This window comes from Aythya marila (genome assembly GCF_965140915.1).
Source record: "Aythya marila genome assembly, chromosome: 7".
NCBI lineage: Eukaryota > Metazoa > Chordata > Aves > Anseriformes > Anatidae > Aythya > Aythya marila.
The window spans coordinates 10,377,060-10,395,361 of record NC_139048.1 but is presented as its reverse complement, the minus strand read 5'-3'; the positions used below and the strand labels follow the sequence as shown (position 1 = coordinate 10,395,361).

At 42.4% G+C, this 18,302-nt stretch overlaps 2 protein-coding genes across 6 annotated transcripts; one reads left to right on the top strand and one right to left on the bottom strand.

The window, feature by feature from the left end:
• Positions 1 to 777: 777 nt before the first annotated feature.
• On the top strand, positions 778 to 17,330 carry PDCD4 (programmed cell death 4). 3 transcript variants are annotated; one of them, XM_082765031.1, is made up of 13 exons: positions 778 to 947; positions 3,017 to 3,122; positions 4,389 to 4,485; positions 7,646 to 7,945; positions 8,548 to 8,642; positions 10,146 to 10,259; positions 10,495 to 10,716; positions 11,001 to 11,098; positions 12,307 to 12,421; positions 13,199 to 13,306; positions 14,325 to 14,435; positions 15,159 to 15,298; positions 16,576 to 17,330. In XM_082765031.1, the coding sequence occupies exons 3-13, from the start codon at positions 4,446 to 4,448 to the stop codon at positions 16,634 to 16,636; spliced, it is 1,404 nt and encodes a 467-aa protein (XP_082621157.1). In that variant the 5' UTR covers positions 778 to 947; positions 3,017 to 3,122; positions 4,389 to 4,445; the 3' UTR covers positions 16,637 to 17,330. The 3 variants fall into 3 exon arrangements, with proteins under 3 accessions (XP_082621157.1, XP_082621158.1, XP_082621159.1); XM_082765032.1 differs by lacking the exon at positions 778 to 947 and adding an exon at positions 2,749 to 2,872; XM_082765033.1 differs by lacking the exons at positions 778 to 947; positions 3,017 to 3,122 and adding an exon at positions 4,032 to 4,082.
• On the bottom strand, positions 15,305 to 17,866 carry BBIP1 (BBSome interacting protein 1). 3 transcript variants are annotated; one of them, XR_014317931.1, is made up of 4 exons: positions 17,817 to 17,866; positions 17,540 to 17,732; positions 15,959 to 16,499; positions 15,305 to 15,657 (listed from the first exon to the last, which is right to left on the bottom strand). XR_014317931.1 is itself a non-coding variant. In XM_082765034.1 (3 exons), exons 1-2 carry the CDS (start codon positions 17,860 to 17,862, stop codon positions 17,563 to 17,565), a joined length of 216 nt encoding a protein of 71 aa, XP_082621160.1. In that variant the 5' UTR covers positions 17,863 to 17,866; the 3' UTR covers positions 15,305 to 15,657; positions 17,540 to 17,562. The 3 variants fall into 3 exon arrangements, 1 of the variants encoding a protein (XP_082621160.1); XR_014317932.1 differs by lacking the exon at positions 15,959 to 16,499 and adding an exon at positions 15,793 to 15,912; XM_082765034.1 differs by lacking the exon at positions 15,959 to 16,499.
• Between the last annotated feature and the right edge of the window lie 436 nt (positions 17,867 to 18,302).

Sequence of the window (18,302 nt, the reverse complement as noted above, 5' to 3'; positions counted from 1 at the left end):
CCTCCCAGAGGTGCCCGTCCCCAGCAGGTGCTGCAGATGCAGGGCAGCCTGGCCACAGCTCACATACAGGGCTGCAGGAGGATGTTCAAAAGCAAATCTAAATACTGAGCATTAAATAAGTGAAGGCATGCTTTAGCATCCTTTCAACCCGGAGCTGACACTGACTGGTAAGGAATGGGATTGCTGTGCTTGCAGTTAATTTTATGAAGGCACCTTGAAGCCCATGCAGAAGACACAAAATAAAAGTGCATTGAAGGCAAAGAACCCAGAAGGCCAAGAGACAGGGAACTGAGCAGAGCAGATTGATTTAGCAGATACATTTTTGCTGTCTGCGTTATGGATAGAAATCTATATTTTAAGTGACACTGCGACAGACTAGATTGTGATCAAACAGAACCGCTGAGGTTTCAAGATCGCAGACACTGCCTTTTGAAAACACTTAAGAACAGAAAGTAAAACTCTGAGAAATCCGCAGTGGGGAGTGCAAAGAAAATGCCCTGCGATGTGTTTAACCAGAGGCAACCTCTCCGCTTTCTGCTGCTCTCTGCGGTGCGGGAGGGCCGATGGCCAACGCGAGCCACAGTGGGATGAAAAGCAAAGGCCGGCAGCACGCCCACGAGGGTGCGTGTGCTCTGGACCCAGGCTGGGGAAGGGCTGCTCCACGCGTTTTGGGGAACTCCAGCCAATGGTTTCCTCCCCTGGGTGTCATGGGAGGGCTTGGCCAGCGAGCGAGAAAGGGAGGGGAGAGTTTGAAAACAACCCAGCAGGCGCTAAGGGAGGAAGAGAGCTGGGAAGTGACCCGCTCGCCTCTCTTGCAGCACTCTGCTCCAGGTGGAGGGCAGCAGGGGCTCCCAGCGGCTCCCCACGCGGCGTGGCGTGGCACGGTGTGACACGGTGTGACACGGTGTGACACGGTGTGGCACAGCGTGGCAGAGCTCCTGGCACAGGTAACCTCGCGTGGCAGCTGCGGGCTGCCCACAGATGCTCAGAAGGGCTTTTTTTCTTCTTTTTTTTTTTTTTTTTTTTTTTTTTTCCCTAAGAAAACCTGGGTTTGGTCTGAGTGATGCATGGTTTTTTGCCCTCTTGTTTCGAGGGGGATTTGGGAGGTATGTTGGCTATTAATACAGCTGGGGGATGGAGGCAGGGAGGGAGCAAGCAGCCCTCTGCAGCTCAGAGATTTGTGTGTGATTGGCTCTGTCTGTTCAATATTAAGGTTTTGAGGCTGGGAAGGCAAAATGGTGATATCTTTTAGTAGGCTGGTAGATAACAGTGGGAAAATACAAATAATCTTGCATGCACATCAGTCCTTTTTCATGTCACAGTGTCTTAGAAATCTGAAAGTATGGACAGTCAAACATAGACGAGATTTTCAGTGTTTGATAACCGGGGTGCTAATAGAGACGTGCAGCAGAAGAAAGGAAACCTACTCTGTTTTCTTGTCTGGCAGTGTGCTGGTTAGTTCAGGAGCGTTCATCTTCTCTTGATTTAATCACCCTGCTTTTGGGCCTCGTGGAAGTGACCCAGTCCAAAATTTAACCAGAAAAATCCTCCCCCAAATTTTCTGCGGTGCTTTACACCAGGTAGTAGCAATTGCCATGTGTTTTGTGGCATCTTCTCTTGTCACTATTTCAAAATGCTTTTTCTGCCACCTCCTTTCTCCTCTTCCAAGCTCCTCTCCTGTCTTGCTGCAGGGAAAGCCGAATTCCCTGATCTTTGCTAGTGGATAGAAATTATTTTCCAGATTTCTGAGCTGTAGTGGTATGTACTACTCGGTTAGGGTGAAAGAGCAAACTAGAAATTATTTTTTGATTGATGGGGGGAACAACATAGTTTGAGGTTGCTTCTGGGTTGCTTATGAAAAAAAGCCTTGTGTGAGCATGTGAAACTGTCCCGACTTGAAAATGCCTGGAAAAAAAATGCCTGGAACCTGGAGTCTTCAGGAACAAGAAAGATTTTCTTCCTGTCATTTGCCCGACGGGAGCAGCATTTATCATTTATCACTAGAAACACGGCAATCACGCCGCATGCTCATTTCCCAGATCACTGTTGTTTTGATTCTTAACCCTACTTCTGATGATTCATGTGGAGCCGGGCCAGCAAATGCACTCGGAGCCTCTTACACAAGGGAAGCCTGGCTTTTAACTCCCTCAAAACCACGCCAATTTGGAGCAAAAATCCACTGGAATAATACCTAACAGCCCCATAAAACTCAGCTCATGGGGCATTTATGTAAAAAACAGCGTGAAACCCAGCTGGTAGGGGACGAACTGAGGGGGATTCTCTGTGGGGAGTGAAAAACCTACAGGGCACAAACCCCTCAGCGGGGCGGTGTGGGGACATGGGGAGACGGGCTGTGAGGCTGCCTCCATGTAAAACCCGCACGAGGCAGGAAGGTGGAGGTTTGGGGCTGGGTGAGGGTGTAGGACTGTAGGTGTGCAGGGTGTAGGACTGTAGGGTGTAGTGGTGTAGGACTGTAGGGGTGTAGGTACAGGCCAAACAGCCCAGCAGCGGCCCCCTCCCCACCCGAATGGTTCCGTCCCGCTCCCCCCGCCCCTCATGGTCTCGCCCCCCTCCTCTCCCTTCTCTGCCCAGCGGGCCGAGCCCCCCCCCCCACCTCCCCACCCCAGTCCGCTGATTGGCCGAGGCGGCGGGCGGGAGCCAGCCAATCAGCGGCGCCGCTCGCAGCCGTGTCGCTGGGGGGAAGAAAACCCAAACAAGCGGGGCCGGGGGGCGGGGCTCGGCCGAGCGGAGCCGAACGGAGCCGAACCGAGCCGAGCTCGGCCCCGCCCCGCCCCGCTCCTAACGGTCCCGCTCCCGGCTGAGGGCTGAGGGGAGGCGCCCGGCCCGGCGGGCCCTGAGGGGCTCCCGTGAGGTGCGGGGCAGCCCTGCTGTGGGGAGCTGCAGCCAGGGCTCTGATTGACGTCTATTATCCTACCCGAAACCTAAAGTTCTGTTATAAACTACGTTTTTCTCTTAATTGGTGCTGAATTTGGGGGTTTTGTCTGCTTTTTCAAAGAGGTGCAGCGGCTGATGGGACGTCCCGCTGGGAGGGGTGCAGCGCTGCTGGCATAGACCCACCGCACGGCCAGCCCTGAGGAGGAGCTGCTGGATGACTGTGTGAGGTAAACGCCAAGCAAACGTGTCTGAATTGAGCAAATGTGAAGCAAAATTCCCTGCTCTGAAGCTGTGGGTAGATCCGTGTGGTGCCAGGGGGTTGGGCTCGACGTGTCCCTTCCAACGCTGGGTATTTGGGATGTTCAGGGGTTAAAAATGGTGTGGGGATGAGGAGGATCGCGTGTTGCATTAAATTAACTGTTGGGATGGGTGTTAGGAAATGACAAGGTGGTGGCAGTTTGGTACCGTGCCCTAACCCTTCAGTTCCTTTCCTGTCAGTGCGCTGCGATGAATCGTGTGCAGTTGGTAGGTCTGTGGCAGGAAAGTGGGCATAAAAGGGGAAAACCAGGAAAGGAGAAAAGCGGAAGGGAGCGATGCCGTTTGGTGTCACAATCTTGCCACTCAACGGTAAGCTGCTTTCAGGGCAGAAATGGATGAAAAAGAAGAGCCACGGTATTCTGATGGGACAGGCACATACTGGTAATAGTCACAGTGCTACAAAGTGATCTGTGAGGATCTCACAGGTAAAAAAAAAAAAAAAAAGTGCACGGGGAGTTGTGAGGCTGCTTTAATTTTGTGTACATAAAGGGAAGATGGATGAGCTCGGGAGGGATGAGCTCTTTCACAGTGACCTGTGGTGGTTTGTGGAATAGCAGCTGCTAGGAAAAGAGAGTAACACAAAAAAAGTGAAATGTTCAAACCTACCCCGTGCTGATTGGCACAGAGACGTGAAAGTTTGACAGTTGTACATAAACACATACGTTAAAATATAACCACTGTGTCCTTGAGGGGAGGAACAAAAATACCTTGTTTTTTAAGGATTTGTCTGAACTTGATAAACAAGTACCATTTTATCAGTATAGTTCAACCTGAAGAACATTTCTCTTGTGGATGCAATTATTACGTTGATATCGCATGCTTTTGTAGATAACTGCTCTGCAGAGGTGGATGGTCCTAGGTTGATAGAGGTGACTTATCAACTTACAAAAGCTGCATACAGGGGGCTTGTACCCTTAACATAACGGTTTTTATCCTGGTTCCTTCTATATAAGCAGCAGAACTGACAACTGCTGAGACATAAAGGCTTTGATAGATGTGTTTAAGGGTGGTGCTGTCTCATGTTACATCTTCTACCTTCTCAGGAGTTTTTCAGTGGCTACTGGTAGTTAAGTATAACTTAAACATATTTTGTGAGTGAAGCCTTCATAGCTCTGTACTCCTTTCGGATTTAGTCTAGTGCTTTTCTTCACCTGGGCTTCTCCTTTTCCATTTAGGCCCTGAAGGGAAAGCGTTGAGACTTTACATTTCACAGTCAGTTCTGTTAAGCAGCTATGGAAATAGAAAAGGAGCACGTTTATGTTAACACAACAGGTAAGTAATAGATTCAGTACCTTTTACTTATATTTGCTTAGCTGACCTAAAGTGTTCTCTGTTGTAAATCGTATTGCCTGTTAATTTTTAACACTACTGCTTTAAGAAAAAAACTTCACATATTTACAGAATATGTGTTGAAGTTTTTTTTTTTTTTTTTTTAAAAGGGTATTTCTTTCAAGTATATGTTACAATATCCTGCTTGATGTTTATTTTGAAGCTTCTCTGAAAATAATAATGAATATAACATTTCTCCCATAAGTTAGTAAATAGTGACTTTCGACTCTGTCATGTGATTTTTCAGTAGTGCAGGTGTAAAGGCAGGTGTGAAACTGCCTTGAAATTGACAGCTTTGTCCATATCACAAGCACATTTTATCATGCTTGGTCAAATTAATGTAATTTCATGTTGTTTTTATGTGCCTTCCAGAGATTGTGATGATCTGCACCAACCTTCTTATGTCAATTAGTTTCTGTAGGTTTTGTAATTCTTTTTTCTAAAAAAAAAAAATCACATATGTTATGGATGGTATGCGATGCAGTTGAAGTGGCAGCATTCTCCATATGAACTCTTACTTTAAGCTTGAAGTAGTTTGCTGCAGAAGATGCATTGCTTCTCAGCATTTTAGAATGACGTTTGAATAATGGATGGGAGGCTGTGAGATATCTAAATTGATCTAATTTGGTCAAATGAAACTTGTAGGTAGGTAAGTATTTGCTGAACGTTCTTTTTGTCTAATAGTAGTGCCCATAAAAGCACAGCTTTCAACTATGCCTGCTAGGCTTAATAGCAGGTTAATTAGATCAATTTGGATAACTTTTTAATATGTGGTAAGCAAAGCCTTAAAGTGTATAGGATGCTGTTCCTGCTTGTATATGTGATGTAGATCTTTCCAATGTCTCATTTTAACGTCATTTTTTGTGTACTTCTAATGAAAGAGATTTATAAAATTATTCAAAGCTAGTTTAATCTATTTTTTTTTTTTCAACCTAATTAGGTGACTAACAGTGGAGGGCCAGTAGGTCATGGTATTGTGGAGTAAGAGGCTACAGGTGGAACTTACATGGTGTTACATAAAAATAAAAAAAAAATGTAGTAAGAAATCAGTAATGCAGTATGAAATCCTGAGTCTTACGGGTTGGACGTTTCCTGTGGATGATTAAATTTAGATTTGAACCTGAGATTGGGACTGTGTAGAGGCTACACTGTTGTCTCCCCCTTTTTCCTTAGTAGTCAAAGTCATGATTGACTTGTGTTAATTAAATGTTGACCATTTTCTTTGAAAATGGAGAGAAATAAGTGGTCATCGAAGAGTGTAGATCCTGTATAGCCTGGTTGTAGGTCTGAACTGGAGAAATTCATGGGAGACTCAGCATGGTGCAGAATCTTAATTCAGTTATCTGAGATGAGCTGGTTCTGCTGGCGAGGGCTCCCTGGGGAAGAGAAGGAAGGAAACCTGTTCAGTTTTGCTTTTTTGCCCTCTGCTAGCTTTATGCAAATCTTTCATTGTGGTATTAAAATATTATAAAGCTGAGAGTGCTTGTTGTGGGAATTCTTTTCTGTACGTAATGGATGCTTTTCTTTTTTTAGCTTGCTGCAAGCATAAAGGGAATGCTTTTGTGGGAGTAATGAGTGGAAAGATGAAGCTTATATGGGAATGACTGCATTATTGTTCAGCTATAGCATTCACATCTGTGAGCACTAATATCTAAATGTTGCTTCTTTGATCATGAAGGAGGCAGTTGCATCAGGATTTCTTCGTTTTGCAGTGCAGTGTCCTCTTTGATATGAGTAAATACTTTGAGGTTGGAAATATTTTATTAGTGCACTTTGCTTTCAAAACATTTTCATGAGCTTGTTTTGAATTGAAAAAAAATCCTGTTCTGAGAACAGTTGCCAAATGAATGCTTTTAATTAGAATGTATTGGAATGGTAAAGTAATATATTTGTCTACGTTCAAATAGAAGTTTAAAATACTCTTCATGTTCTGGGTTTAGGGCTTCAAACTTTTCTGTAAAGCAGGTTTGGCACAGCTGGAAAAGCAGCTTCTTCTGTGCACCTCATCAGTGTGCATCCTGGGGTTGGGGCCATAGGCTGTGGCTGTGAGACTCTACCAACTGCAGGAAAAAAAAAAAAAAGAAGAAGGAAGAAGAGGGGGAAGAAGAATTTACAGGGACTTTTGCACTAAATAAAACATTCTGCTGAACCATAGAGTTCATGTGGGGGAGAGTCTAACTCTCTGAAATACAAGACTTTAATGCACATTTAAAATTTGTATCTAACTTAAGAAAATTGTGAAAATCAGTGAAATTATTGCACCTCTCAATGCTCTGAAGTATTTTTGGATTGTTAAGTTGTGAGAGGGCTTTTTTCATTGTGCAGAGGGTGTTTTAGAAGGAAACAGGGCTTGTTACCTATTACATGTGATTGTAGCGGGGAAAAAAACATGGTAATTTTTAGAAAAAGTCTTGAACTACCCCCACAGTAAGGAACAATCCCTAAAGAAGAGAGATCACATTGTTTCAAAATACTTTATTCTGAGTTTTTGTTACCAACCTTTCCAGATTTTGTATTAAACTGCACTTTTTTCATACCTTTAAAAACAGAAATTAGTGATCTCATTCTTGTATTTTAAGTGTAAATCGTTGATTTTTCCAGATGGTGAGCTTTGTTTGAAATTCCTTGAATGAGAGGAATGTTGCTTGATGATGTAGGAAATTAATTTCACTTCGGTGATTATTCTGTTAATGTTGCTGAATTCTTACAAAATTTACTGCATTGGCAGTTCTATTTGTTTCCAAGTCAAGCGATGAGTGGGTGGGGTGATAACAGGGCACCTAGACCTTCTGTGCTGAGGAATTCTGATAGATTGTTTAACACGGGTGGAGTTCTTTGCGGTTTACCTGTTTATAAATGGTTTATTCATTTGCTGTCTGCCTCTTGACATATGCTCTGTTTAGATTGTGGATGGTATGTGGAGGGGGATAAGGAACGCCTTATTGCTGTGATGTATGGACATATTTAAATTAAACACCACCGTTTGCCTGTTGAATATGAGTGCTGTTAAATGCTGTAATCCATTTTAAATGCAGCATTTTGGTATTTTAACATAAAATACTTTAAAACAGTAACAAAATTTCCACTTTGCCTCCTTTTTAAGAACTTGAGAACCTCAGTGATGCTCCATTTTCCGGTGATGAAGAAAATGGTGGGTCTGACGAACGAAAGACTGAAATCAATGGAAATTGGATTCCTGCAACTTCGATTACTGAAGCCAAAATAAACGCTAAAGCCAAGAGACGGTTGAGGAAAAATTCTTCCAGAGATTCTGGGCGAGGAGACTCTGTCAGCGAGAATGGAGAGACACAGAAGACTGGAGTTGTCATTCCAACGAGCCCAAAGGGGAAACTCCTGGATAGGCGGTCCCGGTCCGGAAAGGGAAGGGGTCTGCCAAAGAAAGGTTGGTGTAGCTTGGTGAAAAGATTACTGTGATGATGATTCTGTCAAGAACATAGAGATTTTGTTGTCACTGAGAACCATACTTGTAGCCCACAGTCTATGCAGGCATTTGCTCCTATTGCCACCTACCAACTAAAAAAAGCTAGATGGAATCTTTATATCAAAAATTTGTGAGTATCATTAAGTAACTTGTGTCTTTGAGTTAGGTATCTTTTAATAGTAAATTGAAGTAATCTTTTAATAGTAAATTGAAGTAATCTTTTAATAGTAAATTGAATATGAATTTGAACTATTTGGGGTTGAGGCGGTTCACAGGAGTGTTACTAATGCGAACTGAAAGCATGGCTATATTCGAAAGTACGGTTGTTTCAAACTTCAGCAATTCTTACATAGTTTCATTCTTCTAGTGTCTTACTGGAAAGTAATGAAAAGGCTGGTTGCTGAAGTGGGAACGTGTCAGAGAGACACTTCTGCCCTTTTCAGCAAATATGGCTAGAGTCAGGAGGTGGTCACAAGCACATACTGAGTCAAAGAATGTTGGGATGAACTGAAATTATTGCATGTAAGCTGACTGTCCTTGCTTGCTGCCCTCTATTTCGCCAGGTGGAGCAGGTGGTAAAGGAGTTTGGGGAACACCAGGTCAAGTGTATGATGTGGAAGAAGTAGATATTAAGGATCCTAATTATGATGATGACCAGGTAGGGCAAATTTCCTTGCACAATGCTTGTTTTGATTTCCGTTATTACTTAAAATTGCCGTGATGCTTATATTAATGAAAGTTTAACCTCACAAGTTATGCGGGTGTTGGACTATCTGTACTAAATGCTCATTTTTATGTTCAGTAATGGATTGTTGGCTAGCTAAAGGGGTGTGATGTAGGAGTGTGGCAGTGTAACACTATAGATCTTAGACCTAAACTTTCCCTCTGTGTCTGACTAGGCAGTGTGGTTTTCCCAGGTGTGTTCTTTCATTGCTTGTTCCCATGGAGGTGAATGTTGCAACGCTGCTCTAAATTGCAAGCAAGCACCAAGTTAAAAATACCACACAGATTTTTAATTTGGGAGTTTAGTCCATGACAGTATCTGTTAGGGATTGCTCTCTTCCTTATATTTCTCTTCCTTATATTCCCAACATAGCCATTTCTTGTATCTGTTTGGTATTTGTTGTGGAAGATTGTGCCCTACAGCCATATTATTGGGGAGAACATCCCCCGAGTGATGGAGGAATCCTTTGAGCAGAGGTTGCTGCTTGTAACCATAGCTGCTGAGGTGATGCTATCTCGGTATGCCAGGACCTGCTTTCAGAATCATTTTTTCCTGCAATTCAACACTGACATCAGCAGACATGGCTATTGAAAACGAACCTGATGATTTCATAAAATGAAGCTTTATGAAGAATTAATATTCCAAGGAATACCTGTATGCTTAGCTTTTCGTAAACATAGTCTATTGTGATAGGAAAAATAGGCTTTTGGTCTTCTGCTGGAATTCTTGACTGTGGAAAGCTTCCTTCTGATAGATATTAGTTGGAAGCTTCTTTTTTTTTTCTTTTAAATACTGCTTTGATCTCTAGTATTGCTCTGAGTATTACTTCTGAAGTCTTTGAGGAACTGAATTATAGTGGAGAACTCTTCAGGACCAGGTTATACAGGAGGCAGCTGCTGTGTGATTCCTTTTTCTCTTTAGGGAATGTCTTCACTCACAAATGTTCTGAAAATGCCTTTCTCTGTCATGCTATCACCTGTCTGATCACAAAGTCCCTCCAGGGAAGAGGGAAAACAGGCAGGCTTGTTGTGCTGTCAGGGACAGAAGTACCATTGCAGGGAAGGCTGCTAGAAGTTAAATCTTCTGTTGCAGCACAGATAACTCAGCTGGGCTTTAACAGGAGTTTCTGTCACCCTCCCTTGAGTACATAGGTACTTGATCTCTGTGTTTGTATAGTGTCAGCAGAAATCCAGTGACAGAGTTTGAACTATTTTCTGTCATTGAACAGTAAATTCAAAATATAAGAAACGTGACATTTAGCCAGCATCATCCACAGTTAAACTGTAGAGACATAATCTGGTGTTTTCTGGTAGAATACTAAAATATAAAAGCATTAGGGATGTAGAAGGTGTTTTTTGATGCTATTAATGCTGCTGAAGATTTAAGAAGTGACTACTGTTTACAAAAGGGTTTATGCTTTTGTTTCTTTTGAAATAGGAGAACTGTGTCTACGAAACAGTAGTTCTACCTCTGGATGAAAGAGCATTTGAAAAAACTCTAACACCAATCATACAGGAATATTTTGAACACGGAGATACTAACGAGGTTTCGGTATGTCACATGCCTTTATTTACTTCAGGGTGCAAACCTGTAGTGCATGAGGGAATCCAACTGCCAGCTGTAAATGAGCGTTGGCAAGAAAGGTGCAGTAAAAATAGCTAAGCAGTTATATTCATTACATAAGCAGAAGCGTACGTGTATGTGTGTATACGTATTTGTTTATAATATATATTTAATATTGAAATGATGAAATGTTAATCTGTTTTGTTTTTCAAATCTTATTCAGGAGATGCTGAAGGATCTAAACCTCGGTGAAATGAAATACAGCGTGCCAGTGCTGGCTGTTTCCTTGGCGCTGGAGGGGAAGGCTAGCCACAGGGAAATGACATCTAAGCTTATCTCCGACCTTTGTGGGACAGTAGTAAGCAAAACTGACGTGGAAAAATCATTTGACAAACTGCTTAAAGATCTACCTGAATTGGTGTTGGATTCTCCCAGGGCACCCCAGGTATATCTGCAAATTTTTGTGGTAGAAGTCAAAACCTTTTCCTTCTAAATTACAGCTAAAATTGATCAAGCAAATTGAAACAAGGCACTGCGTTTTGAAAAACAGTTATAGATTGTCTTGGTATCTGTAATCCCCTATCCAGTTTCCCAGGCTGTGTTTTCTACTTTGAGCTGTCTCATTTAAATAAAATCTGAAAACCAAATACGTTGTAACTTTCTACTTAAGCTGTTTTGAAATTCAAGGTTTATATAAAAATGCTTTTTTTTTTTTTTATTTATTTATAGTTGGTTGGCCAGTTTATAGCTAGAGCTGTTGGAGATGGGATTTTAAGCAGTACTTACATAGATGGCTACAAAGGCACTGTGGATTGCATCCAAGCTCGGTAAGTTTCTTGCTTTCTATAGCAACATTTTTTTCTATTCCACATGCCTGAGAAGGAAATCATGAATACGGGGCTTCAGGATAAACCATGTGGTTCTGTAATTGCTTTTCTAATTTCAAACTATCAAAAACCCACATCTGCAACAACAAAACCCAGAATTGCGGATGCCAGAGGAGAAGTACTGAAAGTGCCTTAAAACTATATTCGATACACTGGAGTTCATCTTGTCAGGTTTGTCTGGCTTTTGTTTTGGGGGGGATAACCTGAGCTGAAACTAGACGTGACTATAGAGGGTTGTGTCTTCTACAGAGAAAAAGCTTTAATGTGACTAAGGACTAATAGCATCAGGACAGCTGCTGTAAATATGTTGTGAAGTACGCAAGTGATCAAGTGTTTTGCCTCACAAAGATTTTAAGTTTGTGTAGTGCTTTCCTGGACTTCCTTTGTGACGTTTCATTTATCAATAAAGAGAGTTGTTTTCAGTTCTGGGGTGAGAAGTCTGAAGGAGCAATCTCTGAGCAAAGAGGAGCATTTCAGTAACTAGCCATGCATTTTTAATTTTTTCCCCATAAGTATGTTTCAGGCTCGATACTGAGATGCTAAACTCATACAACTTCTAATGGTGCTTAACTGGAGCTGTCTTTTTTCACTGTTTTTCTTCTCAATGAAACAACAAACATCCCTAGTTCACAACATTTTTGCAACTACATATTTGCCTTCTGAAATGCTGTCTTGGCTTAAATTCCAAAGGTTTCACAATTCTTTAGACAGAAAACATTTCAGTGCAAAAGCCACTTTTCAGCATGGAAGCAACTCAAGCCTCTTGTTCTGAGATACACATGCTAGCCTGCATTTTTGGAGGAGCCCAGATACAGTTCCTCCCTACAAAATAAACTATTAAATTATTTCCTATGAGACTGTTTCAGGTTCTGCATTGATGACACACAAACACTACCATTGCAGGATTGTTCCCTGTTCAGAGCAAAACATAACCAAAAGTGTACGGGTGGCAGAAGGAAAGCACAGGAAGGGTTCTCTTGCTGGCTTCTTGATCTGGGAGGCCCAGTGGAGTTATTAAACCTGACCTTTTTCCAGAGATAGGATCACTTTGGTCAGAGAAGAACAGTGGGGGTGAGGGTGTAGATGCTACAGATGTCTTTTAGAGATTTATTATGAAACTTTACTAAAATTTGAATTTCTCTTTCTAGAGCGGCTCTGGACCGAGCCACTGTGTTGCTGAGTGTGACAAAGGGCGGAAAGCGTATAGACAACGTGTGGGGGTCAGGAGGCGGCCAGCAGTCTGTGAAACACCTTGTTAAAGAGGTAACTCATGTCTACAAAACTCTTCTCCCCAGAGTTTACTGTTTGTCTAAGCTTACGTTGTTTGGGATGGAGAAAAGAGATGCATACATCCCATAGCAAAATGATGTCTCGAGTGTTGTATTTTTTTTTTTTTTAATACAAAGTAGGTTTTAAAAACTGATGTAGATAATTTTGTGGATGGAAATGGATGTCCGTAGTGGTCAGTGGGGGGAACAAACTAGGTAATATTCTTTATTGCAAGATTACATCTATTCTTACTTTAAGCAAAATTTTAAGCACTTAGCTTTTAGGAGTTCACAGTACAAAATGATGAAGTAATAGAGAAGCCAACACGAAACTGGCTAAACTAAACTATCTTTTTGGCATCAGTGATTAAAAGCACTGTAATAACTCAAAAAAGAGGGAGGAGGCAGAAACAGGGAAGCTTGATGGTCCCTGCTATGAAGCAAGGAGGTTTAAAGGAAGCAGTCACATTGTAATTCCTAGTTTGTGAGTGTAGCAGATGACAGGAGCTCGGAGAGAAGATAAGTTTATGTAGATATCTTACAAAACAATGTGCTTGCATATTTGTCTTACATTATGGGCAGGTATTTGGCTTACATTGTGTTTCAGGTCTCAATTTAATTACGTTTATAAAAACACTAGCTGCAAGTTTCAGGAACTAACTTGCTGCCAGGTTGATTATGCAGCATGAAGAAAACAGATCATCATCAAAACAGTTGACAGCTTTTAAATCTTGTATCTAATTAGTTTTTGTTTTGTTTTAAAATTCAATAGATTGATATGCTGCTGAAAGAGTATTTGCTTTCCGGAGATGTACTGGAAGCTGAACGTTGCCTTCAGGAGCTGGAAGTACCCCATTTTCACCATGAACTTGTGTATGAAGTAAGGAGAAATCAGTCCCTTTGAGGACTGCCAGTAAAACCAACAGATTTTGTTTTGATGTGGGCATGCATATAACGTAACTGGAATTTGAAGCTGATGTTGCAAGTTCTGATGTTATTTAAATAACTAAATTATTTCATGTAAAGCTAATGGTTTATGTGTTCACTGTGTGTATGTTGTGCAAGAAGTTGCTGGTCCCTCTGGGAATATCCAGAGTTAATTTTTTTTGTTGTTGTGTTCAGATTATTACAGATCTCTGAGGTCAGCTTATTTTCTGCTGAAGAACAGCAACAAATAGTCATAGCTTGTATTGGTGTTGACTTACTTCAATTGTGTACTACAACAGATTTTAGACATCTGTGTATTCTAATGGGTGTTCCCTATTTCTGTTAAGTTATCAAGTTTTCTCTTTAGGGTGGAATTATTCCTTCTAGTACATCTGTAAAAAGCTTTGAGATGTTTTAAAATCAGACTATATGAGAGAAGGATCTTTGTTTTATGTGGAAGGTGACTGTTCAGAATTGGGAGATGGTTGTTCACCAGTAAGGCCAAACACCCACAAACTGCAACATTTACTCTTCAATAAATTGACTCCTTTTAGAAAATCCTCTTAGGATAGGAAAACAGATACCTCTTGGTTGATGGGGTTTGTGGAGACAGGTAAAGTTGTAAATTTTCCTCTAAAGTCCTGGATGCAAAAAGCATAGACACAAAATTCATCTGTGCTGCAGCAACCAGATGGGTAGTCATGTATCTCTCAAACCAGGAAATATTCTGCACTCTGTCTACTCCTTTCTGTTTTTTTTTTTTTTTTTTCCATACCTTTTATCTTTATGCAAATAACTTTTCATCAGTCTTTCTTTTCAAATAATAATATACTGGAATTGTATACGATTGCATTTTCTGGGGAGACAAGTCCACAGTAATGCGTTCATTGCGTTTTGTACTTCATGTGCTTACATGTGTACTTGAACTGCTATTTTCTTTTCAGTTAAAATGCTTACATGATTTGTTTTAGGCAATTGTGATGGTTTTGGAGTCAACTGGAGAAAAGACCTTTAAAATGATGCTGGATTTGTTGAAATCTCTCTGGAGATCTTCTGTCATCACTGTGGACCAAATGAAAAGAGTAAGTGTGGCACTTACAGAATACTGGAAAAGGTCTTTAAAAACTTGCTTAGTTTTTACCCACTTTTAATAAGTATTTGTAGCCCATTGCTGACTCTGCTGCTTTTTTTCCTCCCTTCCCTCCACGGTCACTCTGTATCCCATACAGATAATGCCATTATCTCATACAGACAATGTCATTTTCCTCACACACATTTCTCGTGTATTGGAGGGAGTACAAAGGGGTTCTGAGCAGCGGTTTTCTCTTCAGCTGTGGGGTACAGAATATCTGAATCTTCACTGAAAGATTTTCAACTGATTTTATGCAATTAAATGATAAAAAAGCAATCATAGTATGCTGTGATATAGCTACGTGTCTTTAAAATTATTTTTCTTATCCAGTATACTTCATAATCGAGAAGTGTGTTTTCTTCCTTCTGTTACTACCCGTGCAAAAGCAGCCTGGCTATCACAGAAACCCAGATAGCACAGAATGTATGACTTAAGAAGCTTAAAAATTCAGCTAGTGTATTTATATAGATGGATAGTTACATAATACTGTGCTATTGGTTGGTATTATACCTTGCTTTGCCACTAATTTGCAGGTGCTCTGCTTTCAGTTTGTTGAAACTGTCTGAAGTATACGTGAAATTACATAAAAAATCATCCTCTGAGTGCAAAAGGGCGTTTTAAAATAATACAATCATTGAATAACCAGATTATTATTTGTGTTCTTACACTGCAGGGCTACGAACGAGTTTACTGTGAAATCCCCGACATTAACCTGGATGTGCCACACTCCTATTCTGTGCTGGAGCGGTTTGTAGAGGAATGCTTTCAGGCTGGAATCATCTCCAAACCACTGAGAGACCTCTGTCCTTCAAGGTAGGTGTTTTACTAGAGATAGTGCTTTATATCCCCAATGTAGGTAACAGAAAGCAGGATCTTCGTGACCCGAGTGTTAGAGATTGGAACCCAAAACTAGGAAAGATGGAAAAACAGAAGAGGGTTGGACTGGGAAACCGTTTATTAAAAAGCTGCACTAATACAAAACCTTTTACATGGAGGCTGGGATAAATATTTGAGCAAAGCAGGGCATCTGCTGAATCCCCGGCACCATGCCTGTCTGCTCTGCAGAGGACAAAGGCCCGCCTCTCCTCTCAGCTTTGCCGATTTCCTGGGCAGAGATCAGCGCATCACTGAGATGCAAGAGTCAGATGTCACAACGATCCATGCAGGCAAAGCTGGAAGAAAAACAAAGCTTGAAAAACAGCTTAAATATACTAAACAGCATTAGCCGAATTCTAGGATTAGACAACCAATTCTCCTTTTTTGTTTAAAAGGAACTGGGATATTTATGCAGCATAAGCCCCACGTACCTGATCCTTTACTATCTGCCCATCGTGGGCTTTGTAAGGTGCTTTTTGTTTTGTTAGTGTTTGTTTGAACTGCAGGTCATCAGTATTCTTTTCTCTCCTTACTGGTCACAGTTTCATTTCCTGTGGGAAATGTGTGTAAAAATTTGATGTTAAAACCATTACTCACAATTTTGCGCATTGGGAATATTGCTTGTTAGATCTTTTCCAGTCTGGGTGTTTCCTTAGGCTTCTTAAAGCATCTTGACAGCTTGCAAAAAATCAGGTTTGGAAGGTTTAGTGACTTCATTGAAAGCAGCCTCCACATGTGGACTTCAGGCTTGATATTGAGTTAGTCTGTATTCCGATACCAACTGTTTTGTGGGCTTGGGGAGTAGGAGGGTTGAAAGTCATCGCTGCAGCAAACGCTTGATTATACTTCAATTCTCACGAATATATTGAGAGGCATTTTTGGCTTATGTACTTCAATTTGGGGTAGAAAAATGCCAGTTTTAGGCTTTAGCATCTTTTTCAAGTATGAATTACAAAAATAAATAGAAAAAGGTAAGCAAAGCAGAAAGAACTTGACAATACAAATTTTGAAAAGCTTCCTAGAAATGAACCAAGATGTGAGATGCAGATGAATTTTCAGCAGTTGAAGGGTGATTGTCAGCTGTATCTTGCTGAATCTTTTACACCTTGTATTTGACTCCCAAGATCAAGAGAAGATTCTTCACGGTGATAGATGAGAAAAAGAAATTACGCCACTGTAAACTTCCTGAAAATATACTTTGTGCTCTCTTACAGGGGCAGGAAGCGTTTTGTGAGCGAAGGAGATGGAGGCCGGCTTAAACTCGAAAGCTACTGAATGTGGGAACTGACTCCCGAAGCCTGAAGTTTAAAGGGACAAGAGATAGATATCTATATATATACAGACACGCGTGCTTGTTGGTGTGTGTGTATATATGTACGCACATATATTGTATACCAGAATTCTAAGAGTTGCTTAGCACAGTTCATATTTTTTTAAAAATACATCTTTGGGGTACAAATCATTTTTTTTAAATAGTTTTATAAATTTCAGAAAGAACTTTTTTTTTTTTTTTTTGGCATACAGTAGAACAACTGGCCACTCCGCTGTGGTGGTGCCTTCAAATAAGCTACCTTTTTATAAGTGCCATACGTTGTGACCTAATCATTCCATGTTTGCATCGATGTTTGACTGCCGCTCTTTCTTTCAAGGACAGTGTCTTCGTCATGAAATCACTGGCTTGTACAAAGCTTTATAGAAGGGTCAAGTTAAGCTGCTGTGATCCCATTTTCAGTGCTGCTGAAGAAATACTGTGCTTTGGGAGAAAAAAAAAAATAGCTATTTCTTTGTAAAGAGCCCGTGGAAACGGAGTTGTTGGGTCATGGGACAAATTCACCTGTTCTGGGGCAAAACGCAGGTCGGTTTTAGATGTTCCAGCTACCACCTACCAAACCAGTCGAAATGTTTTTTCTATGTAACTGGAAAAGTGAAACGTTCTGGTAAAAACATATTAAAAATATTTTTTTGTGAAGCTCTGCTTTCTGTCTTCATTTTTAAAATGATGTTTTACAACTGAACTGCTCCCATCTCTGACGGGTGAGGGTTAAGGCGTACATCTATCACACTACGAGTTAGAAGATGTGAGAGAGCAGTGACTAAGCACTTAAATTACAGGTAACACTTTTAAAAAGTGTTGTTAAAACACTAACACGCCCCCCAGCCCCTATCCCCTTCCCCTACCTGTGGCCGGGCGGCTCCTGGCGCTAGCGCTGCGAGCCCGGCGCCCCCCCCGAGGCCCCCCCCGAGGCCCTCCCGGCCGCCTCGGCCGCCGCCCGCTGCAGCTCCTCCAGCTTCTCCAGCGCCACCGACTTGAGGGGCAGCACCTTGGGCTTGCACAGCACCATGGCGGGGACGTCCTCGGCCGAGAGCTGCCCTGGGGAGGGGACAGGCAGGGGGTGAGCGGGCAGCGCGCTGGGGCCGAGCCGAGCCGAGCCGGGCCGTGCCCGCCCGCCCCTACCTTGCTTGGGCAGCACCTCGCGGAACGCAGCCTTCCCCTCCGGCATGGCGCCGCTGCCGCCAGGAGAACTACAAGTCCCGGCGTGCACCGCACGGCGCAGCGCTCTGCATGCGGGGGCGTCTCCCTCGGGGCATGCTGGGAAATGTAGTCCTTACGGTGCGGGCAGGCATAGCAGCAGCGAGGCCCTGGGGTAGTCCCGCGAGGTTGACCTGGCCGCCCGGGGTGTGTGCGGGTCGCCCCGCCCTGCCCGGGCCCTCTTAGTGTTATGGGATGGGCTCCGCGCCCTGCCCGCCCCGGGCTGTGTGGTGAAAGCCTGCACCCTGCTGACCCGGCCTCGGCAACCATGTGTTTAATTGCACTGAAATGCTGGGAGCGTCCTTCAGCCTCCTCCTCCAGGGGCTGTAGGGAAAAGCACAGATGAACCCACTAAGTCACGAATCAGAACCAAAATGTGTGCCAAACAGCTTTCTGCCCCCTGTGCTCTCC